The 20903-nt window shown below is 40.4% G+C and overlaps 1 protein-coding gene across 8 annotated transcripts in view; it reads right to left on the bottom strand.

Moving 5' to 3' along the window:
* cep112 (centrosomal protein 112) overlaps positions 1 to 20903 on the bottom strand; it is a 577437-nt gene that overhangs the window by 301643 nt on the left and 254891 nt on the right. For all 8 annotated transcript variants that reach the window (XR_011954852.1, XR_011954853.1, XM_072558882.1 and 5 more), the window contains one exon: positions 18994 to 19073. Coding sequence is in view for 6 of the 8 variants with exons in the window: in XM_072558882.1 (XP_072414983.1) it covers positions 18994 to 19073 (80 nt within the window). In the remaining 2 variants the exon portion in view is untranslated. The remainder of the gene's footprint in view (positions 1 to 18993; positions 19074 to 20903) is intronic.

Below are 20903 nucleotides of genomic sequence, written 5' to 3'. Positions count from 1 at the left end.
CCTCAACCAATACAGAACACAGCAAAGTTCAGATAATGGGGTATGCTGGAATTGTCAATCTTTTCCTTTTTATATAGAGTTACATAGAATGAGGGTGAGGGAATTAAAAGATCACCCACAAATGGAGTTAAAAGTGGGCAGGATAGACAAAGAGACTGGAGTTAAAGGATTGAAGAATATAGGAGGAGTGGAGGAAGATGAGGTTCAGGCCAGCTACAGGAAAATTTAAAGACCAGGATTTAAAAGGTAGCGTATTTGGGAGAGGGATAGCAGTGAGTGGTGAGGATGAGTGTGCCTTAGATTTCCTACAGTATGGAAAAAGGCCCTTCAGCCCAACAAGTCCACACCAGACCCATTTCCCTCTGACTAACATTCCTAACAATACAGGCAATTTAGCATGACCAGCACATTTTTGGACTGTGGGAGGAAACCGGAACACCTGGAGGATCCACACAGTCACCCAAGGCTGGAATCAAACCTGGGACCCTGGTGCTATGAGCCAGCAGTGCTAACCACTGAGCCACCGTGCCACAACAGAAGTTCAGAACATAGCATGGACAGCTGATTTTAGGATAAATTGGCATTTATACATGATTGGAGTGCAATTACGTTGTTGCTTACAGACTCCTCTTAAAAGTCCAATGCTCTGACCAAGCCTTAGGATTAAGCTAATATCTCCTTACATAACAATTTTATTTTATAATGTTTCTATAAAGTGCTTGGGGTGATTAACTATGTTAAAAGTGCTACATAAATACAAGTTATTGTTGCCAAGACACTGAAGAAATGTGGATACAAATACATAGAACCAAATACACTAATGTGTAAATGATTCTTTCACCCAGTACATAACATGAAATAAAATAAAAACATCTTCCACTGAGGGAACACATTTTCAGATAAAAGATTTGCAGATTGCAGAAAATATGGAAAGGAATTGATTGAGATTAAAGGAGCCCCAACAGCTCAAGTGCACAGGAAAGATCCCAGATCAAATGCTTCAATTTTTCAAACAGTAAAGGGAAGGAATGGCGTGGAGATTTCGTAAGGGACCACTGAAAAAATCTAAAGCCAGGTAAAATCAAATAGAAATACTTATTGCATCTAAAACTATAAAGCAATCCATATTCTTGATGGAGTCTATTTCTATTCTTGTTACCATATTTAATTTTGTTCCACTTAAGACTTTGGCTAGCCTGGAGATGTTTCCACAAACCTGTTGGCTTTGTGTTTATCCAAGTAATTTTTGCGATCAAAGACAGTTAAGCCTTAGCAGAACAGTTGACTCCACAAGCCTACATTAAATTCAGCCTTGCCTTTTTGCAGGATGTCCCCATGCACACTTCCAACAGAGGTCAATTTGGGTCAAAAACACTGCTGATTTTTCTATTTCCTAATCTCAAACTTCTGAAGTCAACTATGGTACTCCCATCATAATATGAGGTGCCATTCACAAAGGACTATACTCGGGGGTCCCTGGCACTCATTGCACCATTAGGGTTCTAATCATAGTATGCCATAGATGGAAAATTACATGCAAACTCGAATTCAATAGATAATAAATATAGCAAATGCTGGAATCATATCATAGGCCAATCAGCAATTGCAGAAATGAATGAACCTTAACTTCATATTCATTTACAAATACTTCACATTCATTTTCATCATTTTAGGTTCTTGTTTCAGATTCCGAGCATTTGTAGTGCTTTTCTCATTTTTATTTTATGCCGATATGTACAGAAACAAGTTAGTAAAAGTGGCTCATAACAGAAAACTGATTAGTTCTAAAAGAAGACTCACTATATTTCAGATTACAGAAAGAGCATGATGCAGATCTATTTTCATACAATTTCAGTGACTACAAGATTATATAGTTGAACGTGCAGATACATTTTATGACTCCAAACAGGAACTTGGCTTTAATTGTCAGAGAGTAGTTCAAATTGGGCACTCTCAAAACATGAAAAATATTGTCCTAAGTGGAAGTGGAGACAAAATCTTTCCAGTCATTCAATGGTCATCTTTTGCGCCATAAATTATTTTGTAAGAACATAAGAAATAGAAGCAGGAACAGGGCATTTAGTCCCGCAAACCTGCCCCACTATTCCACGATGATCATGGCTGATCTGCCCCAGGCCTCAACTCTCCTTTTGTGCCAGCTGAGCACAGCATCAATGCCCTGATATTTCAAAAATCTACCTACCTCCTCTTTAAATACTTTCAATGATCTTGCCTCCAGAATTATCTCAGGCAGAGAATATCAGACATTTACTGTCGAGAAGAAATTCTTCGCAACTGTGTTAAATTACTGTCCTCTTATTCTGTAACTATGTCCCACAATTCAAGATTCCCTGATGACTGAAACAACTTCTCAACCCTGTTAAATCACCTCAAAAACTTGTATGTTTCAATATAATCACCTCTCTTTCTTCAAACCTTGAATGAATAAAGACCCCAACTTATTCAGCCATTCTTGATAAATCAACTCCTTCATCCCAGGAATTATCCCAGTGAATCTCTTTTGAACAACCTCCAATGCCAGTGTGACCTTTTTTTTAAATATAGGGAACAAATTGCAATGATTCTTTGAAAGATCATAAGTTAGAATGAGTAAGATGAAAAAAAGTACCCATCTTTGCTAGCACTATATCCCTTTTAACATTTCTACTCCTCCCAATTTCTGTCCAATGCCTGCTATTCCCTTCCACAGTTATCAGAAGAGCTAGGAATGTATGTTCTCCAGAGCGTGGGTCAATCATGCACAACAAGGAACAATAGCTTTTGGTGATTTTTTTTTCTGATTTTCATTCCTAAGGCAGCCCAGTTTTAAAGTTATCATTTGGGAAAAAATACTCTACCACTCAAAACCAAGGATGATATTTCAAGCAAATAAGCAAAAAGGCAGTTTTTAAAAATATCACTCACTGTGGTACATGATTTTGTTTGGTTAAAATTTGAATTTATATGATTCTTATAGACCATGCAGCAAGTGAGTATAAATTTTACACTGGTGTGATAAAAGTTTTAAAGTCAATCATTTGTATGAATATTTTGGGTTTCCAGGCCCTAAAGAGTTTGGGACAATGCCATTGGCAAGTGGGAACTTTCAATACTTCCCAATGCTCTTGTGGATATTCAAGATGTTCATAGGGACAGTAATAATGCAGCAAGTTTGCTCACTGCTGTTTTACATTTAAATAATAAGAAAAAAGTCTTGTAACTGCCAGTTGAAACAGTACAAAATGAAATGAAACGTTAGCTTAATTCTCAATGGTCATGAATTTGCAGGAACAAACTACCTTCACCTTAGCCACTAAAATAGCAGTCTTGTTTATGGTAACTTTACAGATCGCTAGACTGGCCATTGTCACAATTATACAGGTAAAGACTGTTCTTCTGCTGTTTGAAATCTAGCCAATTGTTGTAGGAGGCGACAAGGAACTTGACATTGCATCTGGCCCACACTTCTCACCTGGGAACATGCTAAGTGCGAGCAAATGTTTTATTTGCAAGCAATGAAATTCCTGAGGAAGGCAACATCTGTTCAAAAACATTTTAAGGAAAGAAACTTTGCATCTATTAAAATGTATCTTCCTGACATGATGAATACCACAAAGATGATAATCTAAATTTCATGTCAACGATCAATTTCATAAATACACTACTTGTGTATCAACATTTTTTTTCAATCATAGGATAAACTTGGCACTAACAAAGGTCACATTCATTGTTCATTCCCAATTACCCTTCATACGGTCACACCGTTTTGAATTCTACAGTCCATGTGGCATAGCTTCATCTTCAGTGCTGCAAGGAAGAAACTCCTAAGATTTTGACCCTACATCAGTGAAGCATATCCCAAGTCAGGATAGTGTGCAAATGGATGCAAGTTTTCTCGCTAAGCTGGAAGTTTTGTTTTTAGACATTTCGTCACCATATTAGGTAACATCATCAGTGAACCTCTGGTAAAGCACTGATGGTATGGCCCGCTTCTTATGTGTGTATTTCGGTTTTCTTGGGTTGGTGATGTCATTTCTGGTGGTGATGTCATTTCCTGTTTTTTTCCCTCGGGGGTGGTAAATGGGATTCAAGTCAATGTATTTGTTGGTAGAGTTCTGGTTGGAATGCCATGCTTCTAGTAATTCTTGTGAGTGTCTCTGTTTGGCTTGTCCTAGGATGGATGCGTTGTCCCAGTCGAAGTGGTGTCCTTCCTCATCTGTATGTAAAGATACTAGTGAGAGTGGGTCATGTCTTTTGTGTGGGTAGTTGACATTCATGTATCCTGGTAGCTAGTTTTCTGCCTGTTTGTCCAATGTAGTGCTTGTTACAGTTCTTGCAAGGTATTTTGTAAATGACATTAGTTTTGCTTGTTGTCTGTATCAACTCTATTAACAAACACATTGAGATCCTATTTGTTACCCCCGAGAAAAAGAACAGGAAACGACATCACCACAGGAAATGACATCACCAACGCAAGGAAACCTAAACACATAAATACAAAGCGGGCCATACCACCAGTACTTCACCAGTGGCACACTGATGATGTTACCTAGTATGGTGACAAAATGTCTGAAAACAAACCTTCCAGGTCAATGAGCAAACTTACATCCAGAACCTCGACCAGAGTTACAAATCTTCTCAAAACTCGCTAACAGTGTGTAAATCTGGAGGGAACCAGCAGGTGAAGGTGTCTAGTGCTCTGGTCCTTTGCGAGGTTAGGGTTAATAGGTTTGCTGCCATATATCTTGTAGAAGAAAGTGAGGACTGCAGATCAGAGTCAAAGAGTGTGGTGCTGGAAAAGCACAGCCAGTCAAGCAGCATCTGAGGAGCAATAGAGTTGTCATTTCGGTATAAGCCCATCATCAGGAATGAGTCTCCTGCTGAACCTAATTCCTGATAAAAGGCTTATGCCCAAAATATTGATTCGGCTGCTTCCAATCTTCCCATTTCCTCCAAACCAAAGGGGTAGCTATGGGCACCTGCATGGGCCACAGCGATGCCTGCCTATTTGTCGGATACATGGAACAGTCCATCTTCCACAGTTACTCCGACACCAAACCCCCTATCTATTCCTCCGCTACATCGATGACTGTATTGACACCGCCTCATACTCCCACAAGGAGGTTGGACAGTTCAACTTTACCAACACCTTCCACCCCCAACTTCAAATTCATCTGGACCATCTTGAACACCTCCCTCCCCTTCCTGGACATCGACATCATTGTCTCCGGCGACCGACTAACCACAGACATCTACTACAAGTCCACCAACTCCCACAGCTACTAAAACTACACCTCCTCCTGCCATCCCTTATTTCAATTCCTCCATCTCCACTGCATCTGTTCCCAGGATGACCAATTCTACCTCACAAAGTCCCAGCTGGTCTCCTTCTTCCACGATCGCAACTTTCCTTCCCACGTGGTTGACGATGCCCTCCAGCTCATCTCCTCCATTTCACACACCTCCACCCTGGAACCCCGCCCATCCCAATGCAACAAGGATAGAACACCCCGGTCCTCACCTTCCACCCCACCAACCTCTGCATACATCACATCATCCTCCGCCATTTCCACCACCTCCAAATGGACCCCACCACCAAAATATATTTCCCTCACCACCCCTATGATTGTTCCAGAAAGACCATTCACAGGAAGTGCAAAATCTGCGCCCACACCAGTCCCCTGACCTCCGTCCAAGGTCCCAAGGGATCCTTTCACATCCGTCAAAAATTTACCTGTATCTCTCATTTTACCAATGTCAGCCACTGCACCCATTGCACCCGGTGTGGTCTCCTCTACATAAGGGAGACAGGACGCCTTCTTGCAGATCATTTCAGAGAACATCTCTTAGACACCAGCACCCACCAACCCCACTACCCCGTGGCTGAACACTTCAAGTCCCCCTCCCACTCTGTCAAGGACATGCAGGTCTTTGGCCTCCTCCATCACCAAACCATTACCACCCGACGTCTGAAGGAAGAACGCCTCATATTCTGCCATGGGACCCTGTAACCACACTGGATAAATGTGGATTTCAACAGCTTCCTCATTTCCCCTCCTCCCACATTATCACAGAAACAAGCCTCCAACTTGGCACCTCTCTCCAGACCTGTCGATCACCCCCCCCCACCCCGACCTATCACCTTCATACATCTATCTCTTTCTCAGCTACTTTCCCTCCAACCCCACCCCTCTCCCATTTATCTCTCAGCCCTGGTCCACAAGCTTCTTTTCTCATTAAGGGCTTATGCCCGAAATGTCGATTCTCATGCTCCTCGGATGCTGCCTGGCCTGCTGTGCTTTTACAGGAACACACTCTCGACACTGATTTCAGATAAAGGTTGTAAAGGCTTTGGGAAATCACAAGCCAATTTGATAACAGAAAATTCAATCTCTGACCGGCTCTTCGAGCCACAGTATTTACACGAATAGTCCAGTCCAGCCTGACTGATCAATGTAACACCCTGGATGCTGATGATGGGACTGAATGCCAAGGGAAGGTGATAGCTTTCTCTTGTTGGAGATGGTCACTGTTTGGTATTTGTGTGGCACAGGCATTACCTGCCACAATGTTGGGTGTTGTCCAGGTTTTTCTACATGCGGTCATGGACTGTTTCACTACCTGGATGAATGATTTATTGTCACAGCAATAAAAACAGTAACATACAGCAAAAAGCTTTTCCACTGTCACCATGATGTGGCACCATTTTGAATCATTTCAGAAGAAGAAAACAATAGAAGAGTCTATCAGTCATGAACAAACTACAACAAATGCTGGAATCCGTACTGAAAACAAAAATGTTGAAAATCACAGCAGGTCAGACAGCATCCATGTAGAGCGAGCAAGCTAATTTTTCGAGTCTAGACAACTCCTCATCCACTGATGCTGCCTGACCTACTATGATTTGCAGCATTTTTTTGTTTCCATCAGTCCTGAGCCAGCTCATCTTCAATGACGTCGGCACCATCATCTCTCCTTCACTGCCTTACTGCTATCTACACCGGACCCAACCAAAGTCAAAGTCACTCCTTTTCAGGCACTCCTATTTGATGCTAGGCCAATTCTCCTCTGCCGCAGCCTGCGCTGTACCTATCAATGTCAAAGTCACATCTCTTGCCACTGGACCCACCACATCAATGTCACCATGATGCCCTTTTGCCTCCACTTCACTGCCGCCAGTGGTGGACACAACAAACGATGAAGTCGCCGATGGTCAAGCACCATCTTTTGCCGCTGGGCCTACTTTTCAGGCTTTTTCTCTGCTGATGTGGCAGCCAATGGTTCTAATGCCAGATCCTCTGCTCACTTGCGTCCTGGCTGGGTCCACTTGCTGCTGCCACAAGATCCACTCTGGGCTCACTTCAGTCCACACTGGTATCCTTTGTCGATGTTGTCTGAGATCAGACAGAAGTAATTAAAGGAAATGAGAAAAAAAGGAAAATGAGGAAAAAAGAAAAGCTCAGGAGCACTCCTCTGCACCATCTTGATGACATATCTAAGGAGTTGTGAATGGAACCAAGCATCACGCAATTTTCAGTGAACATTCCCAGTTCAAGTAAGAACAATAAAGACCTTTAAAGAAGCATCTAAAGGTAACTGGACAAAGGACACTGATCTAGCAGCTCATGCCATTAATGTTGCTATGTAAATACAGTTTGTCCAAAATTATCTTTGTAGAGTAGAGACTAGAATTTCTGTGATTGGTGCAAAGGTACCTAAAAATGTGTCTTCTGCCTGGTGTCAGACGCATCGCAATTCGAGATTAAATTCCTGGGTTTAGCACTTTATTATATGAAATCATAGTTGTTTGCTTGTGGGAGCTTGTAAACAACTACGCTGGCAGTTTTATTCAGTAGTGGTCCAGGATACCTTCCTGTTTCCCAGTTGGGGTCCAGGTCAACCTCCTGAGAATTCTACACAAAATAGTTAATAAACAGACTTATAAGTTCAAATTTTTAAAATGGCTATATTTGCAAATTTTTGAACAATGCTTCCACATTAGACATTGGGTTAGACCAGACATGAAGTGTTCAACTATTCCATTGTATCAGAATAATTAACTTATTAACTGTCTTAGCCATTAGCTTGGAGAATTCTCATTGGTCTTTGGTCAGAAAGGAAGACCTATTTATACCTCCAGGGAAGTCAATGTCAATGAATTTCTGTATACCCTCAGAAATATTAGCAGTCTTTTTGAGATAAGTAGTCAGTAGTAGCCAGCAGTATTACACACAAATGAACAGCTGAAGGGAGGCTGAATTTTTCTGTGGGAAAGAATCTTAACCAGAAGATTAGACAAAAAGTGGCAGAACATTTCAACATGATGTTGTGGAGTTTGTGTGAGATTTGGGTTTGAGGAATCCTACCGTTTGCCCAACAAACATGTGAGGATATGATGACCAATGCTGAAAATGTGTTGCTGGAAAAGCGCAGCAGGTCAGGCAGCATCCAAGGAGCAGGAGAATCGACATTTCGGGCATGAGCCCTTCTTCAGGAATCCTGAAGATTCCTGAAGAAGGGTTCATGCCCAAAACGTCGATTCTCCTGTTTCTTAGATGCTGCCTGACCTGCTGTGCTTTTCTAGCAACACATTTTCAGCTCTGATCTCCAGCATCTGCAGTCCTCACTTTCTCCTATGATGACCAATGGCAATGCTGTGTCCAGGAGCCACAAGACTTGGGAACAGATATTAAAGAAACATTAAGCCATGAAGGATATCCAAAAACATAAATGTATTCTACAAAGTATTGCGTTTCAGCCTGATATACTGGCCAATTCAAAGCCCTTGATGAATCTTCGAGTTATTTCAATGCTCAGCATGCAGAGTTATACTGGAACGTAAATGGTGTTATGTGTTAAAAAGAAAGGGCTTCATAGCAAAAATGCTTGTAACAAGATCTAGCTGTAAAAACATGTTTATTTACTCTCACACACTATAGATGTGCCAGGGCTGCACATATGGTTGGTGAGATAGTGGTGGGTATGAGCAGTCTGATTGATGCCAGCTGATCTCCTTGGTATGCTCCCTTTGATCCTCTTTAGCTTCCAGCAATAAAATCTGTTGCAAGGTGCATCAAAGCAAGCCCATATTTAATGAAAATTTGCCACTGGAAAATACAATCATGTACCTTCGCAGCTCACTCAGTCAAGTAAGGATGTTACTCGCCTTTATTGCCCATGGTCAGTGGGGAACTTAATGCTGAGAGGAATTCTATCGAAGATAACATGCACACCTCCTTATTAATATTCTATTTATATATTAACAAAACTAACTACCCCAGGTGAAAAATTAAATTGCCACAATGCATGAAAGAACAAGAACCCAGTGATTTAACAACGAAACATTTTTTTTGTTTTTGTTAACAGTACCATCCTGCATGGCTTTTTGCAACCACAGTAAAGCTGTCTATCTTTAACATATTAAACCTGCCTTGAGTTCCCAGATGTTTCAATCAAAAAAATCTCTGGTCTCATGTAAAGGATTATTTTAGCTTTTGCCAAAGCTGAATATAACTGCGTAACTAAAATGCCATTCCCCTTTCTCAGCTTTTCTAAGACCATTAAATACAATTCCTGCATATTTCTGTCCTCTGTTCCCACTTCACATTCTGCCCCCTGGAGGGAAGGTCAACCAGCATGCAAGAAAGGGCACACAGAATGCCTCGTGATAGAATATGGAAACTGTGACTGTTATTGCTTAAATGGGTTTCAGATGCTGATAGGCCATATATAATAAAGAACAGCTGTATGTTTTTCAAGCAGGCTTATTTTTGCTTTCACCCACTCACTGACAACTAAAGCCATTACAGTGTTCCCTGACGTGCCTCTGGCTGAAATGAGTTTGCATCAAAATAATTCAAGAAGCAGCACAAAACAAGTTTTGAACAAGGAGTTGGAAAAGCATGGTACTACTGAGCAGCAAGGTTAAAGAGGAAGTCTATTCATCTGAAATGCAATTTAATCACATGCATTATCAAAGGTGATCTCTGTACATTTGAATTGTATCTCTCAAACTTGCTTTATTCCTGGGTTTTATGTTTGAAAACAGCCAGTTAAAAAAGGGTTATCTGCAGTCTACGCTAGAGCACATCACAACAACAACTGCTGGGAAATAGGCAAATTATACTGTCAAAGGACTTCTTACATTCTTAAAATGTATTCATGGGATATGGACATTGCTAGCTAGACTAGCAGTCATTATCCATCCCTAGTTGCCCTTGAGAAGCTGGTTTTGTACTGCCTTCTTGAACAGCTGCAGTCCATGTGCTGTAGGTAGATCCACAAAGCCTTTAGGGAGAGAGTAACAGGATTTTGACCCTGTGGCATTGACATTCAGTATTGCCAAGTCAGGATGGTGAGTAATTTTGAGGGGACCCTGCAATTGGTGTTCCCGGGCATCTGCTGCCCTCACCCTTCGAGATGGTAGTGGTCATGGGATTGATGACAGTAAAAAGCAAGGGTTCTTCACAAACTGTCTGCTTAGACAAATCTGATTAGTAGTTTTGAAACAGAAATAAATCGGCAAAGTTCATTCTTGTTACTTTGTAAATATTTCCAGGTATCCACTAATCTTAATATAGAATGCTTGGCAAGTTCAGGTACATTGACAGAGAGTTAAACCTGTCTTCAAATATGTTTTTCCCACTGCAAGTAGTTCAGGTCTTTCCCTTTACATCTCACTTATCAATTGAAAACATCTTTCAGCTAGAACGGGGCTTCCCAAAATATGGGTAACAATCCCAGTATTGTTGCAAGCCCTAAAGCAGAAACAGCAGCCATGGAGTTGTGACTGATCTCAGTCAGCCACTAGGCCTCACTAAAAATCTTGCTTTTCCTACTGGAGGGCATGGCCTAATCTGTTGCTCATAAAGTCTCGATTATTGATTCTGTGTGAAAAGGGCATGCTCATTCTGTATGAATTTTCACCTACTGCTCTATGAAACAAATTGGGGCAAGGTGGGTGGTTGCGAAGCAAAACTCTGGGTATGTGGCAAAGTGAGGTGAGGGGTTATGGAGGAAGATAGCAGGTGATGTGTGAACAGAGGTGAAAGGAGATGGCAGGGAATGTGGAGAAAGATGGTAAGAGGTGTCTGAAAAGAGGTAGAAGGAGATGGTGGGGAGATTGGATGTGTGTGAAGTAAGGGGAGGATTTGGGAAATGAAGAGTGAGGAGGCAATAGTGATAGGTCGATAGTGAGGGAGAGATAGTGAGGAGGAATACTGGACTGAAGCCACTTCTCACCCTGCTCAACAACTCATATCCTACCATCCCAAATTTTCACATAGGACTCCCAAAGTCTGAGCCATTAAGGTGGAATCATATGGAAAAGGGTTTGGGAAGCACTGAACTAAGATCTGATGTCAATACACACTCTTTGTTTCATAGCTGCCGCAGGGTGTCCTGGAAAATGTCTCAAGCATGAACTGAAATGTTGTTACTAATATGCTTTATCCTAAAGCAAAGATACAAACTGATATATGACAACATTATGATATTCCCAGTACTGTCATTGCAGGTTACCAGTCACTTTATCGATTGTGCCTTTTTTCTGTATCTTGCAACAAAACATGAAAAATGCTGAAGAGTGCCAGGCTCTCATACTGATATTAATTATTCAGTCAGAGTAAGTAGCATCCACCCCAAAGCAGCTTAGGGTGATTTTCCCTCTGGTGAACAAGTACTCTTGAACTATGTGAGTTTCTACATCAATAGTCTGGCTACATCTGTGTAATGAGTGTGGTGCTGGAAAAGCACAGCAGGTCAGGCAGCATCAAAGCAGCAGGAGAATTGACATTTCGGGCAGAACCCTTCATTCCCGATGAAGGGCTTATGCCCGAAACGTGATTCTCCTGGTCTTTGGATGCTACCTGACCTGCTGTGCTTTTCCAACACTACACTGTTGACTCTGCTACCCAGCATCTGCAGTCCTCACTTTCTCCTTCATCTGTGTCATGCCTTCACCAATAGTCAGAGATATTTTACAAGTTAGCAAATTTCCAAATCACACAACTAGGAAAGAATTTCTGAAAACATAACATTTATTTATGTTTCTCTTGTAAATTAATTCAGGTCACTTGCATTGCTTACTTATCAGTACAAGTGAAGTATTTGGATTTTTGCAGTCATTCAAAAGAATATCTAAAGTCAAAAGGAAAAACAAAACAAATATTTTATTAAGCTCCTTTTTTCCCTTTTTGTACTTGCTTTGGTCATTGGCACTAAATTGAGAATGACTTACAAATAAACTGACAGCACATTGTCTTCTGATAGGACGGTCAATCACAAAACCGAAACTGATCAGTTCAATAGTTTCTATTCCTCCTTTGTTCAAAAGCAATTTATTTTCATTAACCTAAAAGTGCATGATAGGTTAAAAAATGATACAGCAAATCTGCTCTAATCCCAAAATTACAGATAAGAAGCATACCACTCCTTTAAGATTTAATTCAAACCCCGTAGCCATACAAACTCTATAATCTCATCTCTGTGTGGTTATCTTTGGCTCAGCAAGTACTCTTTCTCAGCACAAAGTATATTACAGGTACACAATTCTGTATCCGAAATCCTTGGGCAAGTTGTTTTTCGGATTTCTGAACTTTTAGGATTTCGCAGTAAATGACATTTTCACATCAAAATGTTTTTTAAAATTACCTAACAGCAGACACACGTGTGAATAGTCCGAGCACTAAGACATCTGCCAGTGATGGGCCATGTCACATCTGAGTGATGTGGTTCAGTGGGTGTGGAGTTGGGTCATCTATTAGTATGCCAAACTGATGCTCCATACTCCACAGGAAAATATTTCGGATTTCAGAGCTTTTCAGATTTCAGATAAAGGATTGTGTAGGGTATAGGTTTGCTCGCTGAGCTGTAGGTTTGATATCCAGACATTTCATTATTTGGCTAGGTAACATCATCAGTGGCGACCTCCAAGTGAAACGAAACTGTTGTCTCCTGCTTTCTATTTATATGTTTGTTCTGGATGGGGTTCCTGGGGTTTGTGGTGATGTCATTTCCTGTTCGTTTCCAAACCAGAAAACCAAAGCTCCGTACATTTGCAACATGACTTGCCAATTTTCATATTCTATGCCCTGATTGATGAGGGCAAGATGCCATACACTTTCTTGACCACCTCATTCATTTGTGTTGTAACTTTCAGAGAACTGTGGACTGTATGCCTAGTTTCCTCTCTATGTTAATGCGTCTAAGGGTTCTGCCATTTTATATAGTTCCCTCCTGCATTAGACCTTCCAAATGCATCATCTCTCATTTTTCTCTGATTAAATTCCATCATCAATTGGTTTGCTCACATTTCCAGTCTATCTATATCCTGCTTTGGCAATCTTCTTCACTATCTGCAGCTCCCCTAACCTTTGTGTAATCCACAAACTTAGTCATCAGACCACATACATTCTCCTCCACATTTATATATATTACAAACAAAAGCACTGATATCTGCAGAACACTACTGGTCACAGATCTCCAGTCAGAAATACACGCTTCCACCTCTACTCTCTGTCTTCCATGACCAAGACAGTTATGTATCATCTCTCTATAGCTCAAACCCTCCAGTCCTGGCAATATATTTGTAAATCTTTTCCATATTCTCTCAAGTTTAACAACATATTTCCTTTAGACATGCAACCAGAATTCAATGCACTATTCGAAAAGTGGCCTCACCAATGTCCTGTACGGCTGCAACAGGACATCCCAAATCCTTTACTCAATTTTCTAACCAATAAAGACAAGCGTGCCAAACGCCTTCCTCACCACCCTGTGTACCAATGACTCCACTTCCAAGGAACTATGAATCTGTACCCCTAGGTCTCTTTGTTCAGCAAAACTCCCCAGGCTCTACCATTAACTGTTTAAGTCCTGCCCTAGTTTGCCTTACCAAAATGCAACACTTTACATTTACGTAAAATTAACTCCATCTGCCACTCTTTGGCCCATCTGATCAAGGTCCTGTTGTACTCTGAAACAATCTTCTTCACCTATTTTGGTGTCAAGTGCAAACTTACTAATATTACCCGCCATATTCACATCCAAATCATTTATACAAATGACAATGCTATAGACCCAGCATTAATCCTTGTGACATACCACTTGTCACAGGCTTCCAGTCTGAAAAGCAACCCTTCACCACCACCCTCCGTCTCCTCCTTTCAAGCCAATTTTGTATTCAATTGGCTAGTTTCCCCTGAATCCCATGTGATGTAACTTTACTAACCAGAATACCATGTTGAACCTTGTTGAACACCTTCCCGAAATCCACACAAACAACATCTACTGCTCTGCTTCACCAATATTCTTTACTACCTCTTCAAAAAGCTCAAGTGAGACACAATTTCCCATGCACAAAGCCATGCTGACCATCTCTAATCAGTTCTTGTCTTTCCAAATACCATGTAAATCCTGTTCCTCAGAATCCCCTCCAACAACTTACCCACCACTGAGCTCTATAGTTCCCTGGATTTCCTTACAGATGGTTTAGGCTATCACTAATGCAGTATCAGGAATGTTACAACATGTCAGTGGTTGTGACATGAATGGTTAACCAAAACACACAACTAACCAACCAGAATGCAGAAGACACCTTGTGGTATGTAAATAGAAGGTCAGAGCTTAAATCCAGTTGTCCTGCCATTTCTAATACAAATACATAACACAGCAGATTCATCATGCATGGTACATCTACAAACTCTCAAAACCTGCAAGTTGTTCTTGAAAATATACTTTCCTCATGGATTGAGGTGTGTGTGTGTGTGTGTGTGTGTTTGTTTGTAGGGTCCTGTGGCTGTATAGCATAAGTTGAATGAACCAAAGATATGGACTACAAAAAGACTGTTTCCTTACGATATAAGACCAAACCATAATATTGTTTTACAAGCTTCATATAACCAAAGAATGTATCATGTCCAAATGTCAATTAGGAAGGTTTAGAAAGGATATTAATATGATGATAGCTTGGATCAATTTATTCCTTTCCCCTCTGAAGAAAATGCTGATGCCCAATATCAGATAGTTTCTGATTGTGCCTCCAATCAGGTAGGTGGTGGCTGGGTGGTGAGAAGACGCAAACACAGCCTCCAACTATACATCGGGAAGATCGCAGGAAATGGTATTTACTGAACAGGATTTCTAACACTGGCTTGGGGAGAAGAGTTTTGTTCAGGAACCAGGAAGAGCAAGTTTCCCAAGTGTTGAGAGAGATTGGAGGGTTGGATGAGAGCTTCTGAAGAGATCAAAAAGAGAGATAATTGCTGAAGGACATAAGAACATAAGAACTAGGAGCAGGAGTAGGCCATCTGGCCCTCTGAGCCTGCTCCACCATTCAATAAGATCATGGCTGATCTTTTCATGGCCTCAGCTCCACTTACCCACCCTGTCTCCATAACCCTTAATTCTTTTATTGTTCAAAAATGTATCCATATTAGCTATAAAAACATTTATTGAAGTAGCGTCAACCACATCACTGGGTAGGGAATTCCATGGATTTACAACCCTCTGGGTGAAGAATTTTCTTCTCAATTCAGTCTGAAATCTGGTCCCTCTAATTTTGAGGCTATGCCCTCTTGTCCACACCTGCCAGTGTGTACATCCTCTCTATTACTTTCATAATTTTGTATGTGTCTGTAAGATTCCCCCACATTCCTCTAAATTCCAATGAATATAATTCCAGTCTATTCAGTCCCTCCTCATAAGACAACCCCCTCAACTCCGGAATCAGCTTAGTGAAGCTCCTCTGTACCTCCTCTAGTGCGAGTACATCCTTTCTCAAGCAAGGAGACCAAAACTGTACACAATACTCCAGGTGTGGCCTCACCAGCACCCTATACAACTGCAACACAACCTCTATGCTTTTAAACTTAATCCCTTTAGCAATAAAGGTCAAAATTCCATTTGCCACCCTAATTACTTGTTGTATGTGCAGACCAACCCTCTGTGATTCATGCACAAGGAGACCCAGTCCCTCTGCATAGCAGCATGCTGCAACATTTTACCGTTCAAGTAATAATCCTTTTACTGTTACTCCTACCAAACTGGATGATTTCACATTTATTAAAATCGTATTCCATCTGCCAGCCCTTTGCCCATTCATTTAAAGTACTTATGTTCCTCTGCAAAGCTTCACAGTCCTCTGCACACTTCTCTCTGCCACTCACCTTAGTGTCATCTGCAAACTTTGACACACATTGGGGTTGGTTGGAGGTGCAGGGTGTGGACAGTGAGTGAAAGGTTCAGTTTAATAACTTAGTTAGGAATTAGATTTTTAATAATCTCCCAAACTTCTTGTGTAACCATTAAGCTTAGGAATTGGAACCCTCAGAATTTTCTGACTTTAGGGGATCTTTGTCAGAATGTTTCAGCTGCAGGGAGGTTGCCCATTGGAATTTTCAATTAAGTCTGGACGTTGAATTATGAAGTCAAATATCTGGACCACGCATTTCTCCTTCAGCACTAAAACTATCTATTTCCATCTCTGTAATATTGTTCAATTCCATACTTGCCTCAGCTATGTGATATCACATCTGCAGTGTCCGTCTAATTTTCTCACTGGCTGCAGTGACCTCTATGCAGAAAATCAGAGCAGTTCAGAAGGAACATTGCATATCAGTACTGTTAAGGAGGTTTATGCTGCTATTTTACATGGAATTACAATGCTTTCCATGGACTTTAGTGTGCTGTCATCCCCGAACTTGAAGCATGCATAACTCTCAAATTCCTTAACCTTACTTCAGTCCTCATTATTTAGTGGAAAGAACTAACTCCACATTATGGATGAACACTCATTGTTCAACAGTGCAATCAAATACATCTGCAACTACAGCATTCATTGGGAGTTGAAGCTCCTTGTGATCTCTATAATTCCTCCTGCCTGATCAGTGCCACCCTCTTTTTCTGAATCTTCTATACTGTGCACTATTTTGAAAACCTTGCTGTTTAAGTTTACGTCATTCATTGCATAGTGATATTAGAGTTACAGATAAAGAACCTTTGATTCTGTTTGTCACTTTCAACACTAATACTTACCTGCCTCCCAGCTGCATCTAAAAACCATGCACCAAAGATTTCCCACAGTAAACAAACTACCATCACCTTTTCAAGGGTAACTAGGGATACGCAATAAATGCTGGCGCAAACAGCAATGCCCATGTTCCACAAGGGAATTGAAAAAATATCTACTGGCAAACACCTTTCTGGTAAAAAGGTTATTGGCCTGACGTATTAACTTTATATGTTAGTCCACAGTCAATGCCAGATCTACTGAGTATTGCCATTTTCTGTTATGGACAAGCAAGGGCCTTTCAGAAATGACCCTGAAATATCACTCATGAAAAAAGTCTTGAATTCATAAATACTATGTTACATTCTTCACAGATGTTGCCCACTACTCCAACTATAATGAATTATTTTGAGAGCAGCTATAGTTATTGTATAGATATCTGGCTATTAAATACAACAAAATGTTACAAGCAAAAACAATGAGTCAAATGACAATACTGGCACCTGAAGGAATGTTGGCCAAAATTATTCCTCAATTATTACCACAAGTTCTTTAACATCCACCAGGACTAGGATTTGGCATCAGTTCTATACAGTAATATAAAGCTTCCTGACATGTGGACCATGATACCCAGTGCAGTTATGAGATGGAATTCAGGGATTGCAGGCTCCAATGCAGAACTGGCTGCCATAGAGCTGGGATGATTTCTGACAAGTACTAAGTCCATTTAAATGCTTGTTTTTTTTTATTGTTGGATGTAATTTAATGGACTGTTCCAAGGCTTAATTGCTGCTGCAAAAAGTCTGTGGACAGATCAGGGTTTTTTTTGACAAAACCTGGTTTTTTCATAATTTTTCCAAATGCATTTTGAGATGTCTAATAAGGGAAGGAGTTACACAATGGTAGTAGGTTAGAGGGAGTACTGGGGAACAAAGGGTCCTTAGTGCACAAGTCCATAGATCCCTGAAGATGTCAGATAGGTAGACAGAGTGGCGAGGAAGGCATACAGATGCTTGTCTTCATTAACAGGGGCATTTAATATGGAAGCAGAAAAGTCTTATTGCAACTTTATAAAACATTACTTAGGCCATAAATGGAACAATATCTTCAGTTGTGGTCACCACATTACTGGAAGAATGGATTGCACTAGAAATATACAGAGGAGATTCACCAGAATGTTGCCGGGAATGGAAAGTCTCAGTTATGAGGAGAGATTGGAGAGTCTGGGTTTGTTTTCGCTGGAACAGAGAAAGGTGAGGTGGGATCTGACTGAGGTATAAAAATTATGAGGGGCTAAGGTAGGGTACATTATGAGAATCTTTTTCCCCATTGCAGACATGTCTGATATCAGAGGGCTTAAGGTGAGGAGTAAGTAGTTTAGAGGGAATCTAAGGAAAACTCTTATCCTTCCAAGGGTGGTGGAAATGTGCCTCCTGAGGGTGGTAGAACCAGGTATTCTAGCACCATTTAAGAAACATTTGGACAAGCACTTAAAATGCCAAGACATAGTAGGAATGGACCAATTGCAGGTAACTGGGATTAATGTAGTTTTTTGTTCGTTGGTTGGCAGAGACATAGCGAGCTGAAGAGCCTATTTCTATGCTGTATGACTCTATGACAACCCCCGCTTAACCTCAGATCACACGCCCACTTCCATCTGCCATCCATCACCATAACCAGCACAACAACTGAAATCTTCAACTCACCCTGTTCAACAACTCAGACACCTCTAAATTTTCACTCTAGGTTCACAAAGCCTGAAATATTATAATGAAATCATAGGAAAAGGTTTGAGAAGCACTGTATTAATATATCCAACATCCAATCCAATACTGAAATATTGATCTAGATTATGTTTCCAAGCATCTGACTTTGGGTTCAAACCCTGACTATCCAACTTTAAAAGTCAGAAGCTCTACAAGCTGAACCAAGTAGAAAGATAATATAATTTTTCAATATGCAAAGCAAAACAAGGCCAAAGTTACCGAAAGGCTTCTTCCAAATTCCGAATTTGTTTCATTGCACCTGTTTTCTCCTGGTCTTTCTCAGTCTGTAAAGTTTGAATCTAAATATAACAAAAATTCAAGTATTCATTTGTTATATATATTTTGCAGTCTGAACAAAATCAATTGTTTTATTATCACTTAATAAAACTTCACTGCAGCAATAAAAAAATCTGTAAGAACAGTCAACAGTTTGATGTATATATCTGCTGGTGTTGTGAATTGTGGTGATTGAAAGAACCAAATTGATCTATTAAAGTCTGCATTTTAGTGGCATATTTCAAACACACTAGGAACAATTTAGTTATAAACCAGTTTCCCCTCTTTCTGGCAAGGAAGAGAAATTGTAACTTGGGTAGATGGAGGTACTGCTGTTACAGGGAGACACTTTTTCTGCCTGCAACCTTTTGTTCCATCAGCATTTTAAAGAGTAGAACTAACAAAGTTCCTGAATATCCTGAAAATTTCCACAATTTCACCCAACCAGTTCAAAACATGCATATTTCCCTCATGTAGCTCGAACTGAGGATCACAGTTAGGTATGCAAACACAACCAATTCAACTGTTGGTAAAGATCAGCCATAAAGACATTTCCATGAATTTTTTTATTAATATCAAGCTACTGGAATGACATTCCTGGAATTTGGAAAAAGTACTTAACTGTGTGTGGAGTTTGCACATTTTTGCATGCCTACGTGGGTTTCCTCTTACTGATTTGATTTCCTCCCACAGACCAAAGATGTGCAGGTTAGGTGTATTGGCCTTGAGAAATACAGAGTTACAGGGATTTGGTATGGGGAGGGGGAGGGGGGTGGTTTGGTGGTGGTGGTTCAGACACTCTTTGGAAGTTCGGTGCTGATCCAATGGGCCGTATTGCCTCCTTCCACACTGTTGAGATCTTATGATTTCTAACTATTCTTTCTCTCATCATCTAAACTGTCAATGTTAACTAAGATAATGGTTTACTGACCATTTAAGACACAATTAACACTTTTATTCCTTTCATGTAAAGATCAAACAAAAGAAAAGGATAGTGGAGAAAAAAGAAGCAAAACAGGTCAGTGGGAAAACTTAATGTGCCCAAGTGTGTGCTTGGTTTGAATAGCCAGTGCATAATTATATAGTCCAGTCTTTAACCTATAGGTAAATAAGATCTGTGTGACTGGGCAACCAGCCTTCAGAACTATGTGCGTCACAATATTCATTTTTTTCCAGAATTTAGTTTATTCTACCTTAAGGTAGAAGCTTCTAAGGAATTTTGTATGTTTTCTGATGCTGTTGACAAAGTTATATTTAGTGAATGTGAATAATAACGTTTCCAATACTAATCTGAGCTTGAATAGCTGTGTCAGGTTAAAAGTAATAAGTTCCTTTAAAGCACAAATATAGGCAGACAACTTGAATGGACATACAGGTAGCTCTTCTACAACGTGATAGTTGCGTTCTTGTGCAACCCCGCATTATAGAAAAAATGTGCTTTAGAAACAGCGTTACAGCCAACATGTTTTAAAAGTTAGCACAACAACATGGATTTTGTAGAGTGCCTGAAATTCTTTGCATTGTTGAGTTATGGGTTAATAACAAGCATGGGCAACATGAGGGAGACTTCTGAGTGAGACAAAGCCCAAATGAATGAACTGAAAATTTGGTTCAAGTTGAAATTCTGATCAAAGAGGGAATAGAGTTGCTTTAAACTAAGGTTTCAAGTGAGACAGTTAAAAAGTGTGGATCAAGGGGACGACCTGCAGTGAAACCAGTCACAAAGCACTGTGATGTAAGATTAGGAAAAGAAGCTGATTGATGAATATTTTTAGAGTAAAATTAAGGTCTTCAGTTTATGTTTACATCTCCAGTATCGTTCTTCTTTCTTTTCTTTAAAGAATAATTGGTAT

The sequence above is a fragment of the Chiloscyllium punctatum genome, chromosome 39, assembly GCF_047496795.1.
Source record: "Chiloscyllium punctatum isolate Juve2018m chromosome 39, sChiPun1.3, whole genome shotgun sequence".
In the NCBI taxonomy this organism is placed as follows: Eukaryota; Metazoa; Chordata; class Chondrichthyes; order Orectolobiformes; family Hemiscylliidae; genus Chiloscyllium; species Chiloscyllium punctatum.
The sequence above is the reverse complement of the archived record's forward strand: the minus strand, read 5'-3'. Positions and strand labels throughout refer to the sequence as shown.